General features: G+C 48.1%; 2 protein-coding genes across 2 annotated transcripts in view; one reads left to right on the forward strand and one right to left on the reverse strand.

The window, feature by feature from the left end:
* The window catches only part of Csmd2 (CUB and Sushi multiple domains 2), a 633859-nt gene that overhangs the window by 323237 nt on the left and 288561 nt on the right, over positions 1 to 22061 (reverse strand). The gene's annotated exons all lie outside the window — the stretch shown is intronic.
* Hmgb4 (high mobility group box 4) lies at positions 5351 to 6096 on the forward strand. Its single transcript, XM_008829240.1, has 2 exons — positions 5351 to 5861; positions 6020 to 6096. The coding sequence occupies exons 1-2, from the start codon at positions 5351 to 5353 to the stop codon at positions 6094 to 6096; spliced, it is 588 nt and encodes a 195-aa protein (XP_008827462.1).

Raw genomic sequence — 22061 nt, forward strand, 5'->3', positions numbered from 1 at the left:
CAGGGGAATCTGACCCCCTCCTCTGATCTCCTCAGCATTGCACAACACGGGTGCACTCACATACATGCAGGCAATATGCTCATACACAAAATAAAAATAAATAAAATATTAAAAAATTCAAACACTTAAAAGTCCATAGTCTCTTTTAAAAGTCTCTTAACTGTGGGTGGGCTTCTGTAAAATCCAAAACAAGTACTGTCTTATTTCAAAGGGAAGAATTGGTCACACCTAAGCAAAACGTAACTCCAGCAAAGTAGCTTGAGGTTGGACATCTGGGATTCACTCACGATCCTCTGGGCTCCAAAGGGTACTGGCAGCTACACTGCTCTGACTGCAGTCCACAGCACACTCAGCTTGTCTCGCAGACCCAGGCCAGCTCCATTCCACACCTGCTGCTGTCCTTGGTGGTCGTCCCATGGTCCCGGCATCTCCAAAAAGCTGGGGTCTCCACTGAAACTGAGGCTGCACCCTCACCAATGTCCTCTTCTGGCCTCTCAGGATGCAATGCCTCAGATTCTCTCCATGACCCCTTCAATCCTGGGGCCTTTGCTGCAACTGCGTGCCAATCCTCAGCTGCTCTCTGTGACCCCTTCACACTTTCAACACCAGGACCATGCAGGAGACTCTTACACATTACCAAGTCCTGCTTCCAGGTTGAGATAGAGGCTGGGGTCCCCTCTGTGTGCTGTCCCTGAGGAACTACCTCCCAGAAGACTCCACCACAGTGATGCTGGTCTCTTGTTACTTACAGCTGATTTTTCAGCCCCAGCTAACCAGCATCAATTGTCCCAGTAAAGCAAAGGCTTTTACTTCAGGTTCTGGTCTTTTCTTAATCACAGCCCACAAATTCTCAATTTAAAATATCACACAAATAGCCCCGATAGTCTCTGCTTTCCCTTGAAACGTCACAAGCCAGGCCTCCATTGTCCACAACTCTTACAGCATAACTGTTCTAAGCTCCTCAGCAACAAACTCTAAGCACTCAATGGCTTTTTCAGCTCAAAGTTCCAAACGCTTCCACAATCCTCCTAAAAACACCAAGGTCAGGTGTGTCACAGCAATACCCCACTTCTGGTACCAATTTATGTCCTAGTTTGTTTCTCCATTGCTGTGACAAAACACTCTGACCAATCATTGCTGTGACAGAATACTCTGAGCACTACCAACTTGGGGAGGAAAGGGTTTATTCAGCTTACAACTCCCAGGTCGCAGTTCATCAGGGAGCCCAAGGTAGGAATTCAGGGCAGGAACCTGGAAGCAGGAACTGGAGCACAGGCCATGGAGAATGCTGCTTATTGGCTTGCTCCCCTGGCCCCTGCTCAACCTGCTTTCTTATGCAACACAGGCCCACCTGCCCAGGGGTGGCACCACCCACATTTCTCAACAATCAAGAACACGCCTCATGGACATGGCCACAGGCCAGTCCAATGAAGGCAATTCCCCTACTGAGGCTCCCTAACCCAGGTGTGTCAAGTTGACACTAAAGCTATCCAGGTCACATGTGTAGGGCAGAGGTCAACCTCTACTGTTGCTGTATTTTTGAAGCAGGATCTCTCTCACTGGCCTGGGGATGGATGATTCACTGGCTGGCCAGTGACCCCCAGGGATCGTCCTGTGTCTGCGTCCCAAGCACTGGTTTATTTTATATGGGTTTTGGGAATCAGACTCAGGTCCTCACACTTTCATGGCAAGTACTTTATCAACTGGGAGGAACAAGATGTGCCCGAAATCACTTGGTAGTAAAAGCCAGCATTGGAATTCCTGTCTATCGACTCTAGCCCTGAAGGCCACCCTCTTCCCACCTCATGTTGCAAGGAAAGAGCCTCTCATGGTTCCCAAGTACTTGCCAAGATGGAGTTCTTCAGATCGGATTAGACCCTGTGCTGGCTAGTTGTTTGTCAACTTGACACAACCTAGAGGAAATCTCAATTCAAGAATTACCTGGATCAGACTGGCTTGTGGCCATATCTGGGATGCATTTTCTGAATTGTTAACTGATGTAAGACGGGCTAGCCCACTGTGGGTCCTGCCATCCCTAGGCAGGTGGGCTTGGGCTGCATAAACAAGGTTAGCTGAGTAATCCGGGAGCAGCAAGCCAGTATTCCCCAGTGGTCTTTGCTTTAGTTTTTCTAGCCTGTACTCCCTAGTCGGACTTCCCTCAGTGTTGGACTGTAACCTGAAGTGTAAGCTAAATACACCCCTTCTTCCCCAAGTTAGTTTGGTCAATGTTTTATCACAGCTGCAAAAACAAAACAGACCATTAGTGGGCCTCGAGATCAGCCAGTGGCTTGTTTCACAAACAGCAGGATAGAGGGGAATATAACACAAAGACAATAACAGTACACGACACACACACTAAGTACAGTTTAGTAGAACTTGGTACCATGATTTCTCAGAGCTTAGCTACCTTATTCCTTACACTGGGAGTGAAAACGGGGCCCCCACAGTGTTGCAACAAATAGTAACAAATTTATAATCATAACATGGTTAGAACACATTATGTATGTACATGTCTGATATTAAGCCGTGACATAGAGTGTATTTCTTATTGCAGACTACAATTGTGATGCTTAAAAAATAATGAACTCACATGGTCAGAGGGCCCCCACAGTGTTGCAACAAATAGTAACAAATTTATAATCAGCTTATGTAAATAAAGGTTTATTGGCACCCAGCCAGAGTCTTGCTTATCCGTTGTCTGTGATTGCTTTGAGCCAGGATAGCAGAGCTCTGAGTACTTGTAACAGAAATTCTGTTGCCCACAAAGCCTGAAGTGAAGTATTTCCTGATGCTCTAGACCAGTGCCTCTGCCTAGCTACCCTCTTGTAATTCAGTGATATTAGACATCTCCTCCTAGGCTCAGTCCCTGCCCTTGCCAAGTACTTCCCATGCAGGTGATCTAGGCCATTTGACTGTGGATACTTGTGTCTTCAGAATCTCAATACCCTTCTGCTTTGGACTGATGCCTACAAGGTGGAAGGCTAGTGACATGATACTTGGTCAAGGTCCCGGTGGGAAACAGATGGTGACTCAAATAATTTGAGGAATGTTCAATAGAGACCGTCCACAAAGTTGAGGGCAGGGTGCTGGAAGGTCACAGAATGTAGGAAAGTGACAGAGAATTCAGAGTCAGTGAAAACAGAACTGTCACCGGTCTAGACCAGAGAGGTGATGACAAGGAGGGGGTTGATTTAGGAACCTGGAAGGAGAGCCCTTTAGAGAGGACACCTCACTGGGGGCAGAGACCTCGAGTCCAGGAAGGACAGTTTCAGATGACTTCAAGGGGACAGAGCCAGGAAGACAGATGCCCCAAGTTCTCTTCATTCATATCTCTTAAGCTTCCTGGTGGATACACAAAATGGACCTTGGTATGGCCCAGGGGGGTCAGTTCCCAAGAGAGAGCCAGGGAAAGGCAGGTAGTGAAATTGGAAGAGAAAATCTTTACCAGCTCACAGCATTGGCTTAGGACACAGGTGACCCAAGTCAGCTCCCTTAATCAAGGCATTCTCCACCAACAGGCTACCATGGCTTTTCCCTCTCACTGACCCCTCCTGCACCTACAGATGGTTATCACAGGTCTCTTCTCTCTGGGTCTTGTCCTCAGCAGAGGGATGGAAGGCTATGCACAGAGGCACACATATCTAATGTGTGTATGTCTACGTGTGAGCACGTGCATGTCTGAGCAGAGTCTGGTTAGTATGTGTAGACTAGATTTCTTCCTCACATCCTGTCTTTTGATCTCAGGCAGGGGCTGTATCCTGCTCATCTCTGCAGCCCAGTTCAACTACGACACTCAGACAATTCAACGTCTGTCCCCTTGACAGAATGTAAAAAAAAAGGAGGCTGATAAATGTCCCTAGAGTAATATGTCCTCATGGGCCAGGTCCCTTCTCCACACACACACACACATACACGCACTGTCCAGTCGCCTACCTGCATCTGATACGTTAGAGGTTATAGAATTCTAGCCAGTCACCTAGAGGGATGTCCTCTGCCAGTGCAAACATTCTATGAGAAACCATAAGCTCATTGGGAGGCTGAGAACTGATGGGAGATTCTGAGTGTCCATCTTTAACATAAGCCCCAAACTGAAGTTAATCTTGGAGGCTTGAGAATGGACTTGGCAAAAAATACAAAGTGTGATTTGACCTCAGTCAATTTCCTTGTTGGATTCAGCTCCTGAGATGGTACTTCTGAGCCCTGCCTCCACCCGTACCCAGGAAACATTGTGCAGGCTGAGATCACACACATGAGCCCAGCCCACCCTTCAAAATGGTTTGCAACAGGGTGGAGGCCAGGCTTGAGTCAGACTATCAATGATCAAAAGTCATGGCTTCAGCCTGTCAGTGACTGCTTAGCTTTGAACTTGCTCCTTTTCACGTGGATGAAAATACATTTCATGTCCTATACGTGTGCACTGTCACCAACCACCGAATTAGAGGAAATCCAGTTCGACACAGACAAGTCTGTAGGCCACAAAGGCCAACAAACTATACTTTTTTGTTTGTTTGTTTTCTTTTCTCGATTGGATAACTAGTGGGTTAATTACTTTCATCAAAAAAACCAATTTGCTTGAGCATTGCCAGCAGTCTATGCGCTAACCTTAAGGAATGGAGACTCTTCCCTCCTTCCCATCAAATTTCTTCTTTGGAGAAATGAGGAGTTGAAACTCTGAGCCCAAGAGCTCACGTTTTTAAATTAGACAACTTTGTCCTGACAGGAACGGAGCACCAGCTGTCATCGCTGATTATTTTAGAGTTACTACTAAACCCTCTGTACGGCAGGAACTGCCACACTGTTCAAGGCAAATAGAAAGTCTTCACATTTTAGCATGACAGCTCCAGAGTCATCCACCCTCCTTGTGTTCATTATTATCAGTCGTATGAAGGACGCGGAGGTGGCATCCTGACAGTCTCACAGGGAAAAAAGCAGACCCTTGTGACTACCCAGTGGGGATATGAAAGCCCCTGGGGCTAAGCAAAGCCCACTCCCTCCAGGAAGCCCCAGGAGAGAGACCACCAAGGCAGGGGCTGCTCTACAGGTTTTTTTCAGGTAAACATCTTTCCTCAGAGAAAACAGACCTTGGAGCAACCAACTAATAAGAATGCCTGAGTACTAATGATGACTAAGCCTGGCTGTCATTGGCTAACCAGAGTGACATCATAGTTCCCCTTCTATGACCCAATAATGCTGCCAGCATTGAAAAGGCAGGGCCCTGGGCTGAGGCTCAGACAGAGAGAAATTTCACCAAAAGCGGAGTACCTTCTGGATTACTCCTGGGGTGCGGAGACGGAAGTCTCTGCTATCCAAATTGCGGGGATCCAGACAGGGAAATCATGGTTATATAAACATGGGCAAAGAAATTCATTTAAGGCCCAAGGTGAACATCTCCTCTTACATCCACTTTATGCTGAATTACAGGAAAAAATTCAAGAAGCAGCAGCCAAATGCCTTCTTTGGCTTTAAAGAGTTCTCTAGAATGTGTTCAGAAAAATGGAGATCCATCTCGAAGCATGAAAAGGCGAAGTACGAAGCCCTGGCCAAGCTCGACAAAGCCCGGTACCAGGAAGAAATGATGAATTACGTGGGCAAGAGAAGGAAGCGGAGAAAGAGGGACCCGCAGGCGCCCCGGCGGCCCCCCTCATCCTTTCTTCTTTTCTCCCTCGACCACTATGCCCAGCTGAAGCGGGAGAACCCCAACTGGTCAGTGGTGCAGGTGGCCAAGGCCACTGGGAAGATGTGGTCCTTGACATCTGATGTGGAAAAGCAGCGGTATGCGCAGACGGCTGCTATCCTGCGCGCTAAGTACTTCAAGGAGATGGAGGCCTACCGCCAACAATGCCGGGGCAGCAGGAAGAAGTGCTTTCGGGGGTTGGCCAGGACCAGAAAATAGAAAATAAATGTCATTGACCTGTCACTGCTGGCCCTAGTGTCCTATGTGGTGTTGGTGTCTGAGGGGCTTGGTTGAGAGGACCAGCTGGGAAGTGGTCCTGGGGAGGCAGGGGAGACTGCCATTCAGATAGGGTGGCTTCAAGAGACAGGGCTGCAGGGTCCAAACTGCCTGGCTTGGCAGGTAGGATGGAACCAGAGGTGTGAGAAACTGGGATTCATTCTGGTCAGAGGAGCCTCCTTGGATTGGGGTGAGGTGTAGGAATACCAGGCCCAACTCTGTGAGGAGGATGGCAGACTGGGAACTCAGTTCAGGTGTGGGAATGCTGGACCAGACGAGATGGCAGGCCAGGAGCCTCGTCCAGGCGCTCATTCCAGGCCCCAGCAGGGAAGCAAGCTCCATCAGGAACTCATTCCACAAGCAGGGACCCATCCCACAAGAAGGACCAAGAATGAGGTGGGGGGCTGAACTTCTAAATTTATTGACTAGCTGGCATCCATTCCTCTCCCTCTGAGTCATACAGCTCCTTCTGTGACCAAGTCAGGGTGACTAGCACCTAAGCTGGTGGAGTAACAGCCTGACTCATAAGAGGGTCAAACCCCAATCTGGCCCCCTTCTCAAGTCTGGCCCCCTTATGTCTTAAGGGAATTGTGCTGTCTGTCTGGCCAGGCCATACAGTAAAGACAGGTGCACTTTGATTTTCTTTACCACTCTATGCGTACTGCTAAAACTGTTTAGTTTGGATTCCCACATGCCAGGCCCATGTGACGGTGGCTGCTGTGAATTAAAACCCATGCGAGAACCTTCCAGTGACAGAGGAGGACCTGACATAAACCACAGCACTAGGAGCCATGGCCATGAACGTGAATGCACAAAGTGCTGGGGGACAGAAAGGTCCGCCCCTGAAGTGTGTCATGGGCAGCCCTGTCCTTGCGTTGGCCAAGTCCTCACTCTCCATGACCCACAGCTGCTACTGCAGCAGAGCGAACTCTGCTTCTCAGCCGCCCTCTCAGGAGACACACTCGTTTAAATGCTTCATTGAAAAGACAGAGATCATCAGCCTTAAGTGCTCAGTTTTCTCAAACTGCAACCCACACTCATCCGTTCCCCCACCCCCCATGTCTCCTAGGGAACCACATTCTCTCTCCTGCTACTCAACTGGGGCATGACACCTGTCTTAGGAGTTATCTTAATGACTAAATGAGGTGACACATGCAGTACGTGGCACAATCCTGAACATCTAATAGGTGGAGGATTCATAGTCCTTGGGGTTCACAGTCCCCTCCCGTTAAATGTGGGCAGAGCCTATGACTTGCATCTAATCAATGGTTCCTCTACCTTGTTAACCAACTTGTCCTAGAAGATTTCCTTGCCTTTGGATGAACTGAGGGAAAGTCTCTGGCAGCTGAGATGTCAGGCTAACACAAAGTGAAAAGTGGAGGCTCTGTCCTACAACCCTAAGGAAGTGGAGGCTGTGGTAACCACATGAGCAAGCTGTGGGTCTCCCCAGTTTAGCTACCAAATGAGAACTCAAGCCCCGGTGAAACCTTGGTTGTAGCTTTGTGAGGCCTCAAGCCATGACTGGCAAGTCTAAAGGTGTAAATATTTAGCTCAGGCTGGCCTTGAACTGAGGAAGTTTAGCTACCAAATGAGAACTCAAGCCCTAGTGAAACCTTGGTTGTAGCTTTGTGAGGCCTCAAGCCATGACCGGCAAGTCTAAAGGTGTAAATATTTAGCTCAGGCTGGCCTTGAACTGAGGATCTTCCTGTCTCATCCTCTTCAATCAGTTCATTACTGATGTACCTCCACAGCTGGCAGAGGTGTAGGTGTTCAAACCCTATAAAGGTACACAGTATTAAATTTGTTAGGATAATACATTACTCAGTGGATGCCGGCTGATATCATTCTAGGAGACACTCAGCAACCTTGCTGCCATGCCCAGCTGCTGCCGTACCCAAGCTTTCCATTCCTTTGTCACCCACCCCCGAAGTGTCACAACCCCTTTCCCCCTCTACCTGGTACTGACTAGACCCTAACTCGACTACTACTCTTTAGTGGCTGACTCCAATGGGTCATCTGTTTCTAGCCTGACCTGTTGGACCCTGTTGGGCAGCAACTGCATGATACACCATACTCTAGGACTCTGTGCCACCCCTTTCTGATTTCCTGTGTGATTAATTATGAGAATGCGGGTGGGCAAATCCCTGCAGAAAAAGAGCTCCATCAATAGTCCTTTAAGAAAAAGACAATGGCAGGGTTCAACTCTGTTGGGTTCTAATGACCAGGACACACAACATGGAGGAACCAAGAGAAAAGGGGAGGAGTAAGGCGCTTGCACCGAGCATGATGGGTGAGAGGAAAACACGCAGGTAGGTCATCTCGTGAGGTCCCCTTCCCCGGGAAGAGAGACATGAATTCATGTAACTCTTTTGACAGCAACATACCAGTAACTATTCTGGTGCTAGGGACAGATCAAGGGAGGAGGAGATGGACAAATATGTCAGCCAACGTGCCAGAGCAGCTTTTGAAAGTGACAAGATGAACAATGGCAGGGAGAATGGAGGGCACTCTGCATGGCCAGAGGGTTTTGGTGCTAGGCTTGGCAAGTTGAGTTTGCGATCTAAGTGCACTGGGGAACTGCAGAGGGCTTTCAGCAGGGGTCAGAGGAGCCATGTGCTTCCATCTATGATGTCTGTTATTGATCATTCTAGAGCCTTCAGAGAACATCAAGTGCCAATCTCCTACAATGACTGCGGGAGGAAGAGCAAGGCTGGAAGATGGCAGGCTAACAAAGGCATGTTCTCCTCCAACAGCAGAGATAATGAGAGGCCTCCACTGGGAATTCCTCAAAGCAGTCATAAGCTAAAAGCTCTGTGTGAAAACTGTTGGATTGCTCTCTCTGTGATTCACTGTCCCCAAAATGGAGGCTGAGTGGGCATGGGGTAGCAGAATGTTCCAGAGAAACACTTCATCCTGGCCCTCACATGTCCTCAGTGGGTAAGTTGAACTGGTCCAGTCCTACGTTTGATCCTCCCTTCCTCTTTCCCTCCCCGCACAGCACTCAGGTCTGCCTGCTGGTCAGTTCCTCAGTAACAAAGCAGACCCTCCTTTGGCTTTTCCCAGGGCTGCCTATTGATTCCTTGCTAGAGAGGGAAATAAGTGTATTTCATTTATTGGGTTTCCCTCAAATCCCAACAGAGAAGTGGATCAAGGTTGTCATTCAACCACAGTGGGATCTTATTGTTGGCTTCAGCCTCTACTAAAACTGCAATCGAGGGACAAAAGGCCCAGTTCCCAGGCCTGTAAAGGTGGAGGTCAGGTCCAGACAGGGTGGAGTCACCAAGGTGACATCACAAAAGTATTGGCACCCCTTTGTCCTGTCATGTAACTTCTCAACACACTTCTGCAGAAACACTGGCCTTCGAGTGCACTGAGGATAGCCAGGGCTGCTGTTGTAGATAGAGCTTGTTGTGTGGGAGTGCCCTGGGAATGGGGGTGAGGGCAACACCATAAGGCAACAGAAACAGCTAAAGGCCAAAGGGGCCGGCTGTGACATCCCGAGGCTGTCCCTGACCTCTGGGTTGGATTACAGTCACAATGAGCATCATGTTGGAGACCCTCCCCAACTGCTACAGGGTTTGCTCTCTCTCCACCCAGGGCTCCCATTGCAGTCACCATTGTTCCCACTGACTGGGTGTGCTTTTAAGATTCTCCCATTTAACAGTGAAACACTGCCTGGTCGCCTGTCACTTGTGGGAGTCGGACATGACATAATCAGGCCATGGAGGCCTCAGCAGTCACGCTGTCCCAGAGCCTGTGAGATGCTCTCAGTGACTCCACTGATATTTTCAGCCTGTGTTACCCCTCCCCTTCTGGCGTGGACTGAATTTAGAGACTCTGTTTCAATAAAGGGAGCAGCATAGAAGTATTAGGATACCATTTGTGTGTGTGTGTGTGTGTGTGTGTGTGTGTGTTGCACATGCTACATCTGTGTGTGGAAGCCAGAGCACAATCTTGAGTGTCATGTCTCATGTGCTGTCCATCTTTAAAAACTTATACAGAGTCCCTCACTTTTGCCAACTGTCTGCCTGTCTCTGCCTCTCCAATGCTGAGATTTCAAATGTGTGCCACCATGCCCAGTTTTTAAAAAAATCTGAATTCTGGGGATCACACTGAGATCTTCACCAGCTGAACTATCTTCCCAACCCCCAGGGTGCCATTTTTTATACTGGGCTATTAAAGCCTGTGACTCTCTCTAAGTCTAAGGCTCCTCTCTCTTCCTTGCAACGGACATACTAAAAACTACCCTTGAAGAAGTTCATGACACAAGCAACAGAAAGTAGATGTGGTGGGCATACAATGGGAGCTGAGCCACCTGGTCCAGTCTACAAGGAGCTGAGACTTACCAAGAACGAAGAAAGAGCCAGGGAGCAGATCTTCCCCAGGTGAGAACTGAGCTCTCTGTAGCCCCGGGATCCTCCTGTGCTGCAGCTTGTGACCCAGTTAAGATGCACTCAACTCCTGACATACACAACCTAAAAGGTGTTTCAGGTTATTTGTTATCCTCTGGCATAGGTAGTGAATATAGACCTATGTAAAAAGTGAGATGGCTTTGGAGCCAGATGGTTTGTGGGCAGAGGCCAGGAGTGCTTTGGGAAAATGGTTGGAGTGTCTAGTTGTCACAAGGAGACTTGGGAAAACTGGACTTAGAGGATGCTGCCTCTGGGGGCTCAGCAAAGTGAGGAACATGCATTAGAGACTGGGAAAAAGAACTGGAGGGCGGGCACAGCTGTTAAAGGCTCAGGTTCACAAGCAAAAAGACAAGAAACTGGAAGATATGGATCCTTTTTGTGGCATAGAGCTTTGGGACACTGTTGTCTGTGGTAATATGGCGAAGGGAACCTATGCCTGACTCAGCTGGCCATCTACTGTGGACACATCCAAGTGTTGGATTGGATTTCTTTCTGCTTCCTTGAGAAAAGGGGAAATCCTGCAACAGAAAGATGTGGCTCCTTTGGAAAGCTCTGTCTTATGAGAGCAAAAGACACCAAACATCAGGAAAGAGTTTTTGAAGGGATTGTTTGGTGTCAAAGCTGAAGTTCGGATGGTATAGCATCTGGACAAGACTTCAGAGGACCAGAGGGTTGTGGAGCCCCTTAGAGATCGCGGGCTCTTCCAGATCAAGGGGTGCTGTGAGAGCCAAGGTACAGTCTGTTGGCTATCTTAGCAGGAGGTTCAGGAAGCAGTTTAATTGTAATGAATTTGTGGGTGTAGCCTTTTTACACGGAGGTAATGTCAGTGAGATCTGCAGGACACCCAGGAAGGTTTCGAAAAAATATTATTGAGGAAAGACTGAGAGCTGGGATTCAAAAGGACCAACACTACAAAATTTATTAGCTATCTGATTAATAATTTGGGATTCTTTTTGAGATGTGGTATTGCTATCTATCCCAGGCTCCAACTCACAGTGACCCTTTTGCCTTAGACTTTTTTTTTTTTTTTTTTTTTTTTTTTTTTTAAAAAGCCCTGTAGCCCCAGCTGGCCTGGAACTCGCTATGTAGGGCAGGTTAGCCTTGAACTCACAGAGATCTGCCTGCCTCTGCCTCCTGAGTGCTGATATTAAAGGCTTGCGTGGCTTGCTTTAGTCCTGAGCTTACAGGTGGCATGATTGCACTTGGCCCAGTACAATGTTAAAAAGAGCCATTGGCTGAAGAACCAATCTGTGAAAGAAGGACGACTGGGGGCAGAGGGAGCTGATAGCTTAGAAGGAGGAGCTCAGCATCATGGAGAACTGTCCCAGGCTTTAAAAAACAGATCAAGAAAATTTCCACATTTTTTCTGGCCGGATTTCAAAATCATTCTGGATCAGTAACTTCTCTGCGCCTCACTCTTTCCTCTTTTGAGCGGGAATGTTTGTAGCTGTGACTCTGCACTGCTGCATGTTAAGACACATGGTGACTTTGCTGATCCCACTTTGCAAATCACCAAATCCAGACGGACTGCTTTCCAGAGTCTGTATTTAAGTAATGCTTGCTGAAAGCTCATGCACACTTGGACCAGCCTAGACGGTCAGCTGATGCCCTCATGGGTTGGGACTGGGAAGGAATGACTGTTTTGCACATGGAGGAGATGGGAATCAGTAAGGGCCAGTGGGCAGACTGTAGTAGGCAGCTTCAAAAGTGACTCAGAATGACTCCTGCATGCTGCATGGGTAAGGTATCATTTCCTCCAGGAAGCCTCCTTTGACCTCCCACACTTCCTCTCCCCTTGTGGTCTAGACCTCATGACTCCCTCCTAATGATTTGAATATAGTAAAAGTGGTGGGATGTCACTTCGGATGGCATGTTATATAGAGAAAGACTGACTTCTGTCATCTTCTCTTTGGCTTAGTCTGAGGAGCAGAGCTGTCTGCCAGAGCTGCCCTGTGGAAGGGAACTGACCTGGTGCCCTGCCTGAAAACTACCCCAATGATGGGCTTGGAAGCTGTTCTTTTCCCCATGCCAGTCCTGCTGGACAGCCTGATCTCAGCCTTGGAAGAAATCTCAGGCCAGAGAACCTTGTTCAGCTGCACCTAGATGCCCCCCACACAGGAAACAGGAGAGAATAAATGTTTCAAAACACTAAGTGTTCGGGTAATTTGTAGATACCTCATACACCTATCCCAAGGTCTTACTATACTGCATTTCCCCCAGAAATTTCATCCTTACTCCATCTAGAGGGTCTTTGTACATAGAACTTCAGGTCAGGATCACCCTTTTAGACAATTTTTAACATTTATAATTTTGTGTGAGTGGGAAGGGGGCATGAGTGTATCACAGCATGTGTACAGAGGTCAGAGGACAACTTTTGGGAGTCAGTTCTCTCTTTCCATCATAAAGGTCCAGGGTATTGAACTCAGGTTGTCAAGCTTGGGGGCAAGCATCTTTACCTGAGAAGCCTTCTCACTGACCCTAGGATCATCCTCTCTAACTTTTAGGACTGGGTATATTCTGCTTGTCCTTATGGGTAGGATATAATTTCCTCCAGGAAGCCTCCTTTGACCTTCCATACATCTGTCCTCCCGTCAAAGCTCTGTGAGTCCATCCAGGGTCATCTCAGTGCACAGCACACTGTCGAATTGTGTCTCCAGCTGGTATGGAGGAGGGCAGGGACCTAGCCTTACTCAGCTAGTGTCTTAAAATATAATACAGTGCTTTACACAGACTAAAATAATAGTAGAAAACTTTTATTGATGCCTATACCAGGCCTAGTGCAGTTTGAAGCAATTTAATGTAATTACCTTACTTAATAAAAAAAGATCTAACAAGAGGGCCGGGCCTGGAGATGCATGACTGTAATCCCAAAGCTCAGGAGAAGGATCTCTGTAAATTCCAGGACTGGTCTACATAATGAGACAAAGATAAATTCCAATGAGGTAAGTATGTTTTGTGTGTGTGTGTGTGTGTGTGTGTGTGCGTGCGTGCGTGCGTCGCACATGCAAGTGTATGTGTGTGTATGTAGAGGCCAGAGGCTCACGTTGTCTTCCCCATTTATTCTCATTTTTGGAGACAGAGTCTCTCATTGATCTTGGAGCTGACAGATTTGGCTAGACTGGCTGGCCTGCGAGCCCATGGAGCCTCCTATCTCTGCCTCCCCAGCACTGGAAATACAGGCACACACGACACCCAGCTTTTTATGTGCGTGCTGGGAATCTGAACTCAGGTCCTCACCCCTGTGCAGCCAGGACCTCACCGACAGTCATCTCCTTAGCCCTCACTTTGTTTTGTTTTGACAGTGTCAGAGATGGAACCTAGGGCCTTGGCTATCTATACCACTGAGTCACACCCCCAATACTGAGGGACTTTGCACAACCCATTTTGCAGATCAGAAATGTAGATACTGTTATGTACTCAGAATGAACGAGTAGATCATGAGAGGTGGCTTGTTCTTCCTGTCCTAAGCCTGCTGGTGGCTTGGTTTTCTACTCTTAGGAGATTGTTGAAAACACCGGAGTGTAGCCAGATGTCCCCTAGGTACCTGGACACACATTCTATGCTTGGCTGGTTACTTGGATCTACCCCTCAGTGGCTGTGCAGAAGGGTTTGGCTGGCACGCACGACCACACCTCCAGCAGTCGTCTCCCAGCAGTGCTTCTGGCTCACACCCTGTCATTATAAACCACACAATCCCCCAATACCCACATCAGAATGAACAGATGTGGCTCTGTATTTTTAATGCATTATGCACAATTGTCAGCAGCCGACACCACAGAGTACTGTGGTCCCTGGGGCTGCTCCTTGGCCTTGCAGCTGCAAGTACATTTTTGCTGAAGAATCCGACCAGGCTCCTCTGGCCTGCATTGCTCTGGCAAGGGAGTGGGGGACCCTCCATTCACAGAGCATCTGTTCTTTTCTTGATTCTTGCTCCATTCCACTGCTGACCTGGTCCTCTGTGCCCTAAACAGTCTGGGAGGATGTCCTCCATGGGAGCCCCAAAGACAGTTGGACAGCCACCCCAAATGTCCTGTGGGAAAGAGATTTTCCACAGGTTTGAGGTCTATGGGGTGGATGTGTAAGGGACATGCAGAGCAAGGGTCAGGATAGGGTGTGCCTGCCTGCAGGGACTTCAGATGAGAAGGATGCTGTAGTGGAGCTCATGGGGGCTGCCCAGCTCTACTCCATGGAACCCTCCCAAGCAACATGTACTGAGCCCTCCTCCTAAGTGCTCTGCTGGCGTCATCGTATTGCATTCTGGATGTGGTGTCCATGTGCCTCTCCCCAGATAAACACCACCAGGCATCTACCCACCCTTGAACACAGCTGGGCTTATTGACTGGAGGCAGTGAGGGGAAACAGAGGTACATCACAGGAACCTGCAGCAGATGTGGGAAGAAGTTTCTGGAAGGAGCCACTGCAGGACTGGGCTTGTGCTAGGTGATTTGGGGAGGGATCGGGGAGGCTGAGTGTTGCTGTGGACTCCATATTGCCAGTAAGCAGGTGTAATTCTACAATGGGGCATCTCCTACATTTAATCCAGAGCACGGGAGACGGAAATAAGTCTAGCTCTGTAGCTGGCAGAGGGCAGAGACGTTGCCATCTCTTGGCTTTGCCATGATGCGGGGGAAGGGCCTTTAGACCCTTGTTTTGTGTGTGCATTTTGAACAATGTTTTTCTCTGTGCCTGAGTTCAGACCCGATTTCGAAGTGGCCTTGGCTCTGTGTTCATCCACCAAGGCCTTGAGTGGGTTCATCAGGCTGACACTGTGAATTGCTGAGGTTCAACAGACCCCACCCCCACCAGGCCTCCTTGTAGTAGTTACCTAGTAGGCTCCAGCCCCACATGGCCTGTTGCTCTCATTCTCAGTGTCATGTGACAGGGCATTAGAGCTCAGTCAGTGACTCATTTGAGTTCTCATGGCAAGAAAGTGCTGCCAAGGTTCCAGTCATAGGAACTCAGTGGGAACCAAGGGCCAGCAGTGGACTGGCAGAGGTGGGCTGGTTATGGGTGTCAGGGCTGATCACCAGGGGAAGCAGTCACTGGGGACCATGGAGTCTGACCCTAACACTGACCAGCCATGTGGCCCTGGGCAATTAACTGAACTTCACAACCTCAGTTTTCTCTTCTTCATAATAGATACAAAACCGCTTCTGAGGCTTATCTTGAGATAAAAGTGAGATGTGTCGTAAAGCATCTAAGCATTTTCTGGGGAAGAGATGCCACACTTAGAATTTGCTGTATACCAGGCTTGGTTCAAAGTACTGCACATACCGACTCGAGATTCTGTGATCACCTCTGGCCTATAGCAGAGAGGATGAAAGCACAGAGAGGTTAAACAACTTGCCTGAGGTCACACAGCTATCAAGTGGAGGAACTCAGACAGTCTGACTCTACCAGCCTCACTCCACTGCCTCTTGTGGTAGCTGGGGGACTCCTCCTTCCCTCCCTTCCCCTGCTGGTCCAAATCATGCCCTTGCAGACTCCAGGCCACGTTTTGATGGTGATTTAATACCCCAGAACTCTTCAGGCCCCAGACTTTTGCTTGTGGAGAGGCCTAAGCTGCTTGCTGGGCTCTGGTTCAGAGAGCATTCATTTCTTTGCGGAAGGTCAAAACAGTCTTGGCGTGACGGATGATACAGACTCGGGCCACTGCAGTCAATAGATCAAATAAAACACAGCATTGCCTTATTGGTATGGCCACTTCTTTCAGTAAGGACTGGTCAGAGAAAGCGTTGGAAGGTGGGTAAAAGCTGGCGTGGGTGGGACTGGCCCTGTCCTATGCTCCCTGTGCTTTGGCCTTCCCTTGACAAGATTGAAGTGTGGGCAGAAGACAAATGGCTGCCTAGAGAAAACAGGTCAGACTTGGCGAGCTTCCTTCGATCCTTTAACAGCATGAAGTTAGAACTCATAGCCCAAGGCTGACACAGCACTGTCTCTTCATAACTTGTTGGGTGGGTTCATAGATTGTGTCTCAAGATCTAGGTGAATGGGAAGTCAAGACTCCTGGACCCAGGAACTCCAGGAACTGAGGTCTTGTACACCCAAATCCTCCAGTTCTTGCCATACAGCCACACGGGGGAGACGGAGGTCCAGGGCTCACATCGCTACTCTCTTTGCTGTTTGGTATAATCCCAGAATCATCACCATCAACCTCTTTGAGGCTCATCTGCTCTTAATTACACCTACAAATCCCAGGGCATTACAAGTCAGGGAACTGGAGGAACTCACTACACCGAGGATTCTGAATAATCACAGGAATTCTTACTATTCACCAAGCTCCCTTCGGCAGATTGTCAAAGTCATACAGGCAATACGGTCATGGCAAGGACACCCCGAGATGGCTCCTTAGTGTCAGGTCTTCAGTGTGCATTAGTTTGTTTAGCTCAAGGAAGTTGATGTAGGGAGCAGTTTTCTCCTGAGGGAGCTCAAAGAGAAGCCAGAGAGGTTGCGCCAATGTGGAGCTATGCTGAGCTGAGGCTGCTTGGCCAGCCAAGGTCCTTTCTGGGGACTGTTATGCTCCCCCATGCATCCCCCCTGAGCAGAAGGACTCCTGCAACTCTGCTTGCACCTGCTGAGCATGCTCCTTCCTAGCATCAGCTGATTGGATAAGGAAGTGGATGGTGACTGATGAAAGGAGCCAATCAGATTCTCTCTCTTGGGGATTTGAATAAAAGATGCAGAAACTTGAAACTGTATCAGTCAATTAGGTCCCCAGCACTAGGAAGTGAGGCAGACTCAGGGGCTGGAGTGACTGGGATTGTGTATAGAGAGAAGGGGAGCATCTATCCCAGTGAGCATCTGGGATTGCTCTCTAACACTTCCTGTCCGGTGAATTGTTTAACCCCTCCCCAGCCCCTGATTCTACAGCTGGGGGTCATCCCATGAGGCCAAGGTCACAGGAACTAAGACAATGGAATAAACCCGGAACTCCTGCTTTGTTTTCTCAGACACAACGGGCCTTCTCTTTAGCTCGAGCAGAAAAGGCCGGCACTCCCTGGGTGCTGTATACACTAGACAGGAACAACCACACTTCCATCTAATGGGGACAGACGGCACCATGGGTGGGCGAGAGATCAGCATGTGGGCCATTCCAGAGACTCCCCCGCTGACCTGTATCAGATGCCAACATGGGCCTCTCCAGAGTTGCCCGCATGTCTGGCAAGGCTGTCCGTGACCTCCTCAGCTTGATAGAGGATGAAGCAAAGGCCCCCCAGAGGAGCCATTGTTAGGACACAGCACAGCCACCTGCTCTCCCATTGATCTGACAGCCAGGGCTGAAAGCAGCCGAGGAGGCCCAGGGAGCAGCACCATTCACTGCTTGGCCCTCATTGATCCGTGAACCTGCTGGCTGGACTGCATTGGAAAGAAGAAAGACTCTGGAAGGTCAGAACTGCAAGGACATCCCAGGGAAGCCCCAGGACAGAGCAGGGTCATCTCGAACAGGACAAGCCAGCCCCACAAACACTGAGCTGTGACCTTTCCAGTTACAATCAAGTGAATCCAAATGGCTCCATTGTTTAGGGGACAGCCTTGGGGAGAAGAGGAGCTTGCGTTTTATACCCTGTATTTCACATAAGGGGGAAAAAGCAAGGAAAATACTCAGGGGACTCTGTAGAGCCATAAGCTCTTAAACTAAAAGAAAATCAAATTCTTACCTCCAGAATAGCAGTGTGTTGTCACTAGTCCGGGACTCCCATTTTTCCTGCTCTGTGGGGGCACAGTTACAGTGTAATCACAGACTTCGTTCAGCTTGGAGGTTCCAGGGAGAGTGTGTGAGGCTGTGGATGTGCAGATGCTGGCTTTTCTCCAGCTCTGCTTGGCACATTTTTCAGGTCAATCTATCCTGTCCCAGTGGCAATGAGTCTCAGCTGACAATCCCAAAGGATTCCCCTCTCCTCTGGTCAAGTGGGGCCTCCTGTCTGTTGCCCTTATCCATGGTGGCATATGATATGTGCCCTCAGGAGGTGAGCCACCCCACCTGAGTGTGGTGTGAGTGTCTGGCTGGTCCCCATTCTTGCTTACCCCCACTCTGAGGCTAAGAGCATGGTGAAACTCATTCTGGATGGGTGGGGTTTGGGACCATTCACTGGAGGGCTGGGACTTTTCCTCTCCACTTCTCTTAACCTATTCCTATTGCTACAAGCACCCAAGTCTAGTGTCCTCCTGGCTCGAATAGCTTTGTGTTCTCAGACACACCAGCTCAGCTGAGGATACATCTTGCCTTGCCTCCTTGGATGGTTGCCTTGGGAAACTGACCCAACCCCTGAGTTCTGCTGTAACTGCTCCACCTTGATCCCAAGAACTGGCTTGGGATTCTGTTTTGTGCACACTCTGACTGCATGAACTTTGGTGAGCTAGCTGACTTCATCCTTCTGAAAAGAGGATATTCAACCTGTTCAACATGACCAGGACCAAGTAAATGAGAGTAAATGAAATAATGACCATGAAAACTGATTGCAGTGCCTCACACCTAATGCTAATATTCTATCATTCACCCAGGGCTTACACTGTGTTCAATTCTGTGCAAAGTGCTTTGCAAGCATTGTCTTATTTAATCTGCAAAATAATCCCATGAGAGCCCATTATCCTACACTTTTAGATGAAAAATCCGAGGCTTGAAAGGTTAAGTAAATTGTTTGGGGTCGACAGCTGGCCAGTGGTCAAGCAGGCACCAACTGTGACCTCATGGAGACCAAAGATCATAATTTATCTAATCTTGATGTCATGGTACAACATTTATTATATAGGAAGCACTTGAAAGATGTGCATTGAATGGCTACAGGAGTCCCAAGTGAGGGTGCTTCTGCCTAAATGTGTTGGAAGCATAGCTCTACCAACTCAATGATTTCTCCCTTATTCACAGGATGCACCCACTATACTGTGGTTTATCTGTTAGCGTTCATATTCTTCTGGTATGGCTATTACTGGATCTTTTAAAAAAAAATACTTTGCTTGTGTGTGGGGAAATGAGTGTGTAGAGGTCAGAGGACAACTTTTCTCTCTTACCTTATTGAAGCAGCATCTTTCTTGTTCCCGTAACTGTGCTGTATTCTCCAGGCTAGCTGGCTGATTCTCCGTGTTCATTTTCCTGTCTCTATCTCCCACCTTGGGATAGGACTTCCAGGATTACAGATGCATGCTACCCCATCTGGCTTTTTAGGTGGGTTCTGGGGATCAAACTCAGATGGTCAGGCTTGCAGGGCTCCTCCTGTTTTACCTGCTGAGCCATCTCCCTGAACTTACTACTGTGTTACTGGATCTTTTAATACATTCAAATTGTCTGTCTGAATAAACACATTTCCTTGCCACCTAACTCTTAAATCGGAGATTAAGTGAGCTCAACTCACAGACTCAGCACTTTGGACAGAGCTAAGTGTGTGTGTGTGTGTGTGTGTGTGTGTGTGGTCAGTATTGGATCTGTATTCTAAAACTATTTGCATTAAATGCATGACCCCCATCTGAGAAACCCTTCATTCCTCACTTCCAGCTCAGTGGTTCTGGCTCTCTCTTCCTTCTTGGAGTCTATGAGTTGAGGAGAGATTGCCATCAAGATTTTATGAGTCCAAGAGAAAGATTACTCCAACAGGATTTATTCCAAAGGCACCATTCTGAAGTAGTGGCATACTGCTAAGAGGAGAGGCAGAACTCTCGTCAGTGAGATTCTTACCCTCGCTTGAGTGATTTTTGGATATCCTCTAAATGTCCACCAGGTGAACAAGTCTTCAGTTTGGTTCAAGCCAACAAAGTCTGCATAAAAAAACCCTGCCAGCATCTTTAGGTCCATTTTGAAACCAGTGAGAAGTGACAATAGCACTGTCTTTCCCCATTTGCAAAGCCAAGGGGGACGGTGAGGATTGAACTGGCGCTTTAAGACCTTCATACTTTCGAAGAAGAATGATTTGGTAATGTAGGTCTGTGTCAGGTGCCTGGCTGAGCATTGCAAAGCACACAGGCACTTTTCTACCTGCAAGGGCCTCCCTGGCTGCTGGGGGAGAGAAATGGACACATGCAGCAGTCTGTTCAGTGTCTTAGGTCAAGAGAGAAAGACAGACGAGATTTTTGGTAGCTAGAAACTCATTCCAGAATTGTTAAGGATGTTGATTGTTGGTCTAGCTGATAAACTCCTATACATCCTCCAAGCATAAATCTGTTCCTGATTTTCCAAGACAGAGTTAGTCTTTTGTCCCCAAGGTTCCTAGAAAAATCTTGGAGAAAGGAAAGTGGAGATAACAGGCAGAGATAAGCCCGTCTTTAGATCTGGAGGAAAGGGCAGGAGGCAGGAGGGAAGAAGGAGGAAGTAGAGATTCCTGAGTTGGATCTTGAAGCACGTGAAGCGGGACAGACAGCCTGGATGGGGTAAGAGGAAGCATGAAGGCAGGGCACGACATATCTATAGAGCAGTAAGCAGTTTGGGGTGGCTGAGGCTCAGTGTACGGGAATGATGTGGGAGGTGGGACTCGTGAAGCGGGGAGAAAGTGGCAGAGATGAGGGTGCTGAGTCAGGCTGGGCTCGGGTTCTGAAAATCCTCTTCAGGAGTTTGTTCTTTGTGCTAAAAGTGGGGGGAGCTATCCAAACTATCCAAATACATTAAAAATATTTTCTTTATTATTTTTATTTTTATTTGATGTGTATGAGTGTATTGCCTGCATGTATGTGAGTGCACCTGTGTTGTGCAATGCCGCGGAGGTCAGAAGAGGGCTTTGGATTCCCCTGGAACTGGAGTTAAGGACTGAGCTCCAGTTCAGTGGTACAGCACATGTTTAGCATGCACAAGGCTCTGGGTTCCATCCCCCCAGCACCACAAAAAAGAAATGTATTTGGATTTTTTACTGATTTTTTTTCTGTAGCCAGAAAGTAATACGGTCTTGTTGTAAAACCTACGGGTAACACAGAGCACATAAAGAGAAAACAGAGTACATTAATATCCCCATTCAGAGCGAAGGATGCTACCATTTTTTTCTTTTTGCAACTATTATACGGGTATGTATGTAACATCTTTAGTTTATTCTATATATTCAGTTTTGTATGGCCATTTTTTTCACTTTATAGATGCTAAGCATTTTCTACTTTCTTTGAATATTATTTGAAATTTTCATTGTAATTGCCACATTTTATCCTCCACATGTTTATCTAACCGTTAACGTTGCACACTGACAGCTTCCACTTTCCCTCCTTAATAAATAATACTGCAGTGAACATCCTTGTACGTGAACTTCTAACAGCATTATGCACATTTTACATTTTAATCATGCCTGTGAAATTACCTCCTGAAAAGGCTGTGCCAATTTATAATCCCACCGACGGGGCCTGTGGCTCAAAGAGGTTAAATGACTTGCCTAAGATTAAAGGACTTGTGAGTGGAGGGCAGGGGACCCAGCTCAGGAATGGCTCTCTGCAGGGCAAAGGCAGAACTTTAGTGGAGCTGGGAGTATGGTGGCCAGCCAGAGGTAATTGAGTGTAGAGGGTGGCAGTTGACTCGGGATGAGGGATGGTCTAATGAGGCAGCTTCAAAGGATGGACTGTGGGTGGACAAAACCTGTGATTTCATTCTCTCTCTAACGCTCCTATGCCGTGACTCTCTCTACTTAGGTGTGTACAGACCAAAGAGAAGCAAGACATACTGACTTCTCTCCTGACTGGGAGTCCTCTGGGGACTCAAACATTGGGGAGGCATACTGGGGAAGGGCACAGGTAAG

The sequence above is a fragment of the Nannospalax galili genome, unplaced genomic scaffold (assembly GCF_000622305.1).
Source record: "Nannospalax galili isolate Female #2095 unplaced genomic scaffold, S.galili_v1.0 scaffold473, whole genome shotgun sequence".
NCBI classification, from domain to species: Eukaryota; Metazoa; Chordata; class Mammalia; order Rodentia; family Spalacidae; genus Nannospalax; species Nannospalax galili.

Excerpts from the sequence above, each read along its gene's own strand:
- Hmgb4 (XM_008829240.1), top strand. The coding sequence starts at position 5,351 with ATGGGCAAAGAAATTCATTTAAGGCCCAAGGTGAACATCTCCTCTTAC. Across the intron at positions 5,862-6,019 it reads CCGGGGCAGCAGGAAGAAGT|ATAGGGTGGCTTCAAGAGAC; the intron begins GCTTTCGGGGGT and ends ACTGCCATTCAG.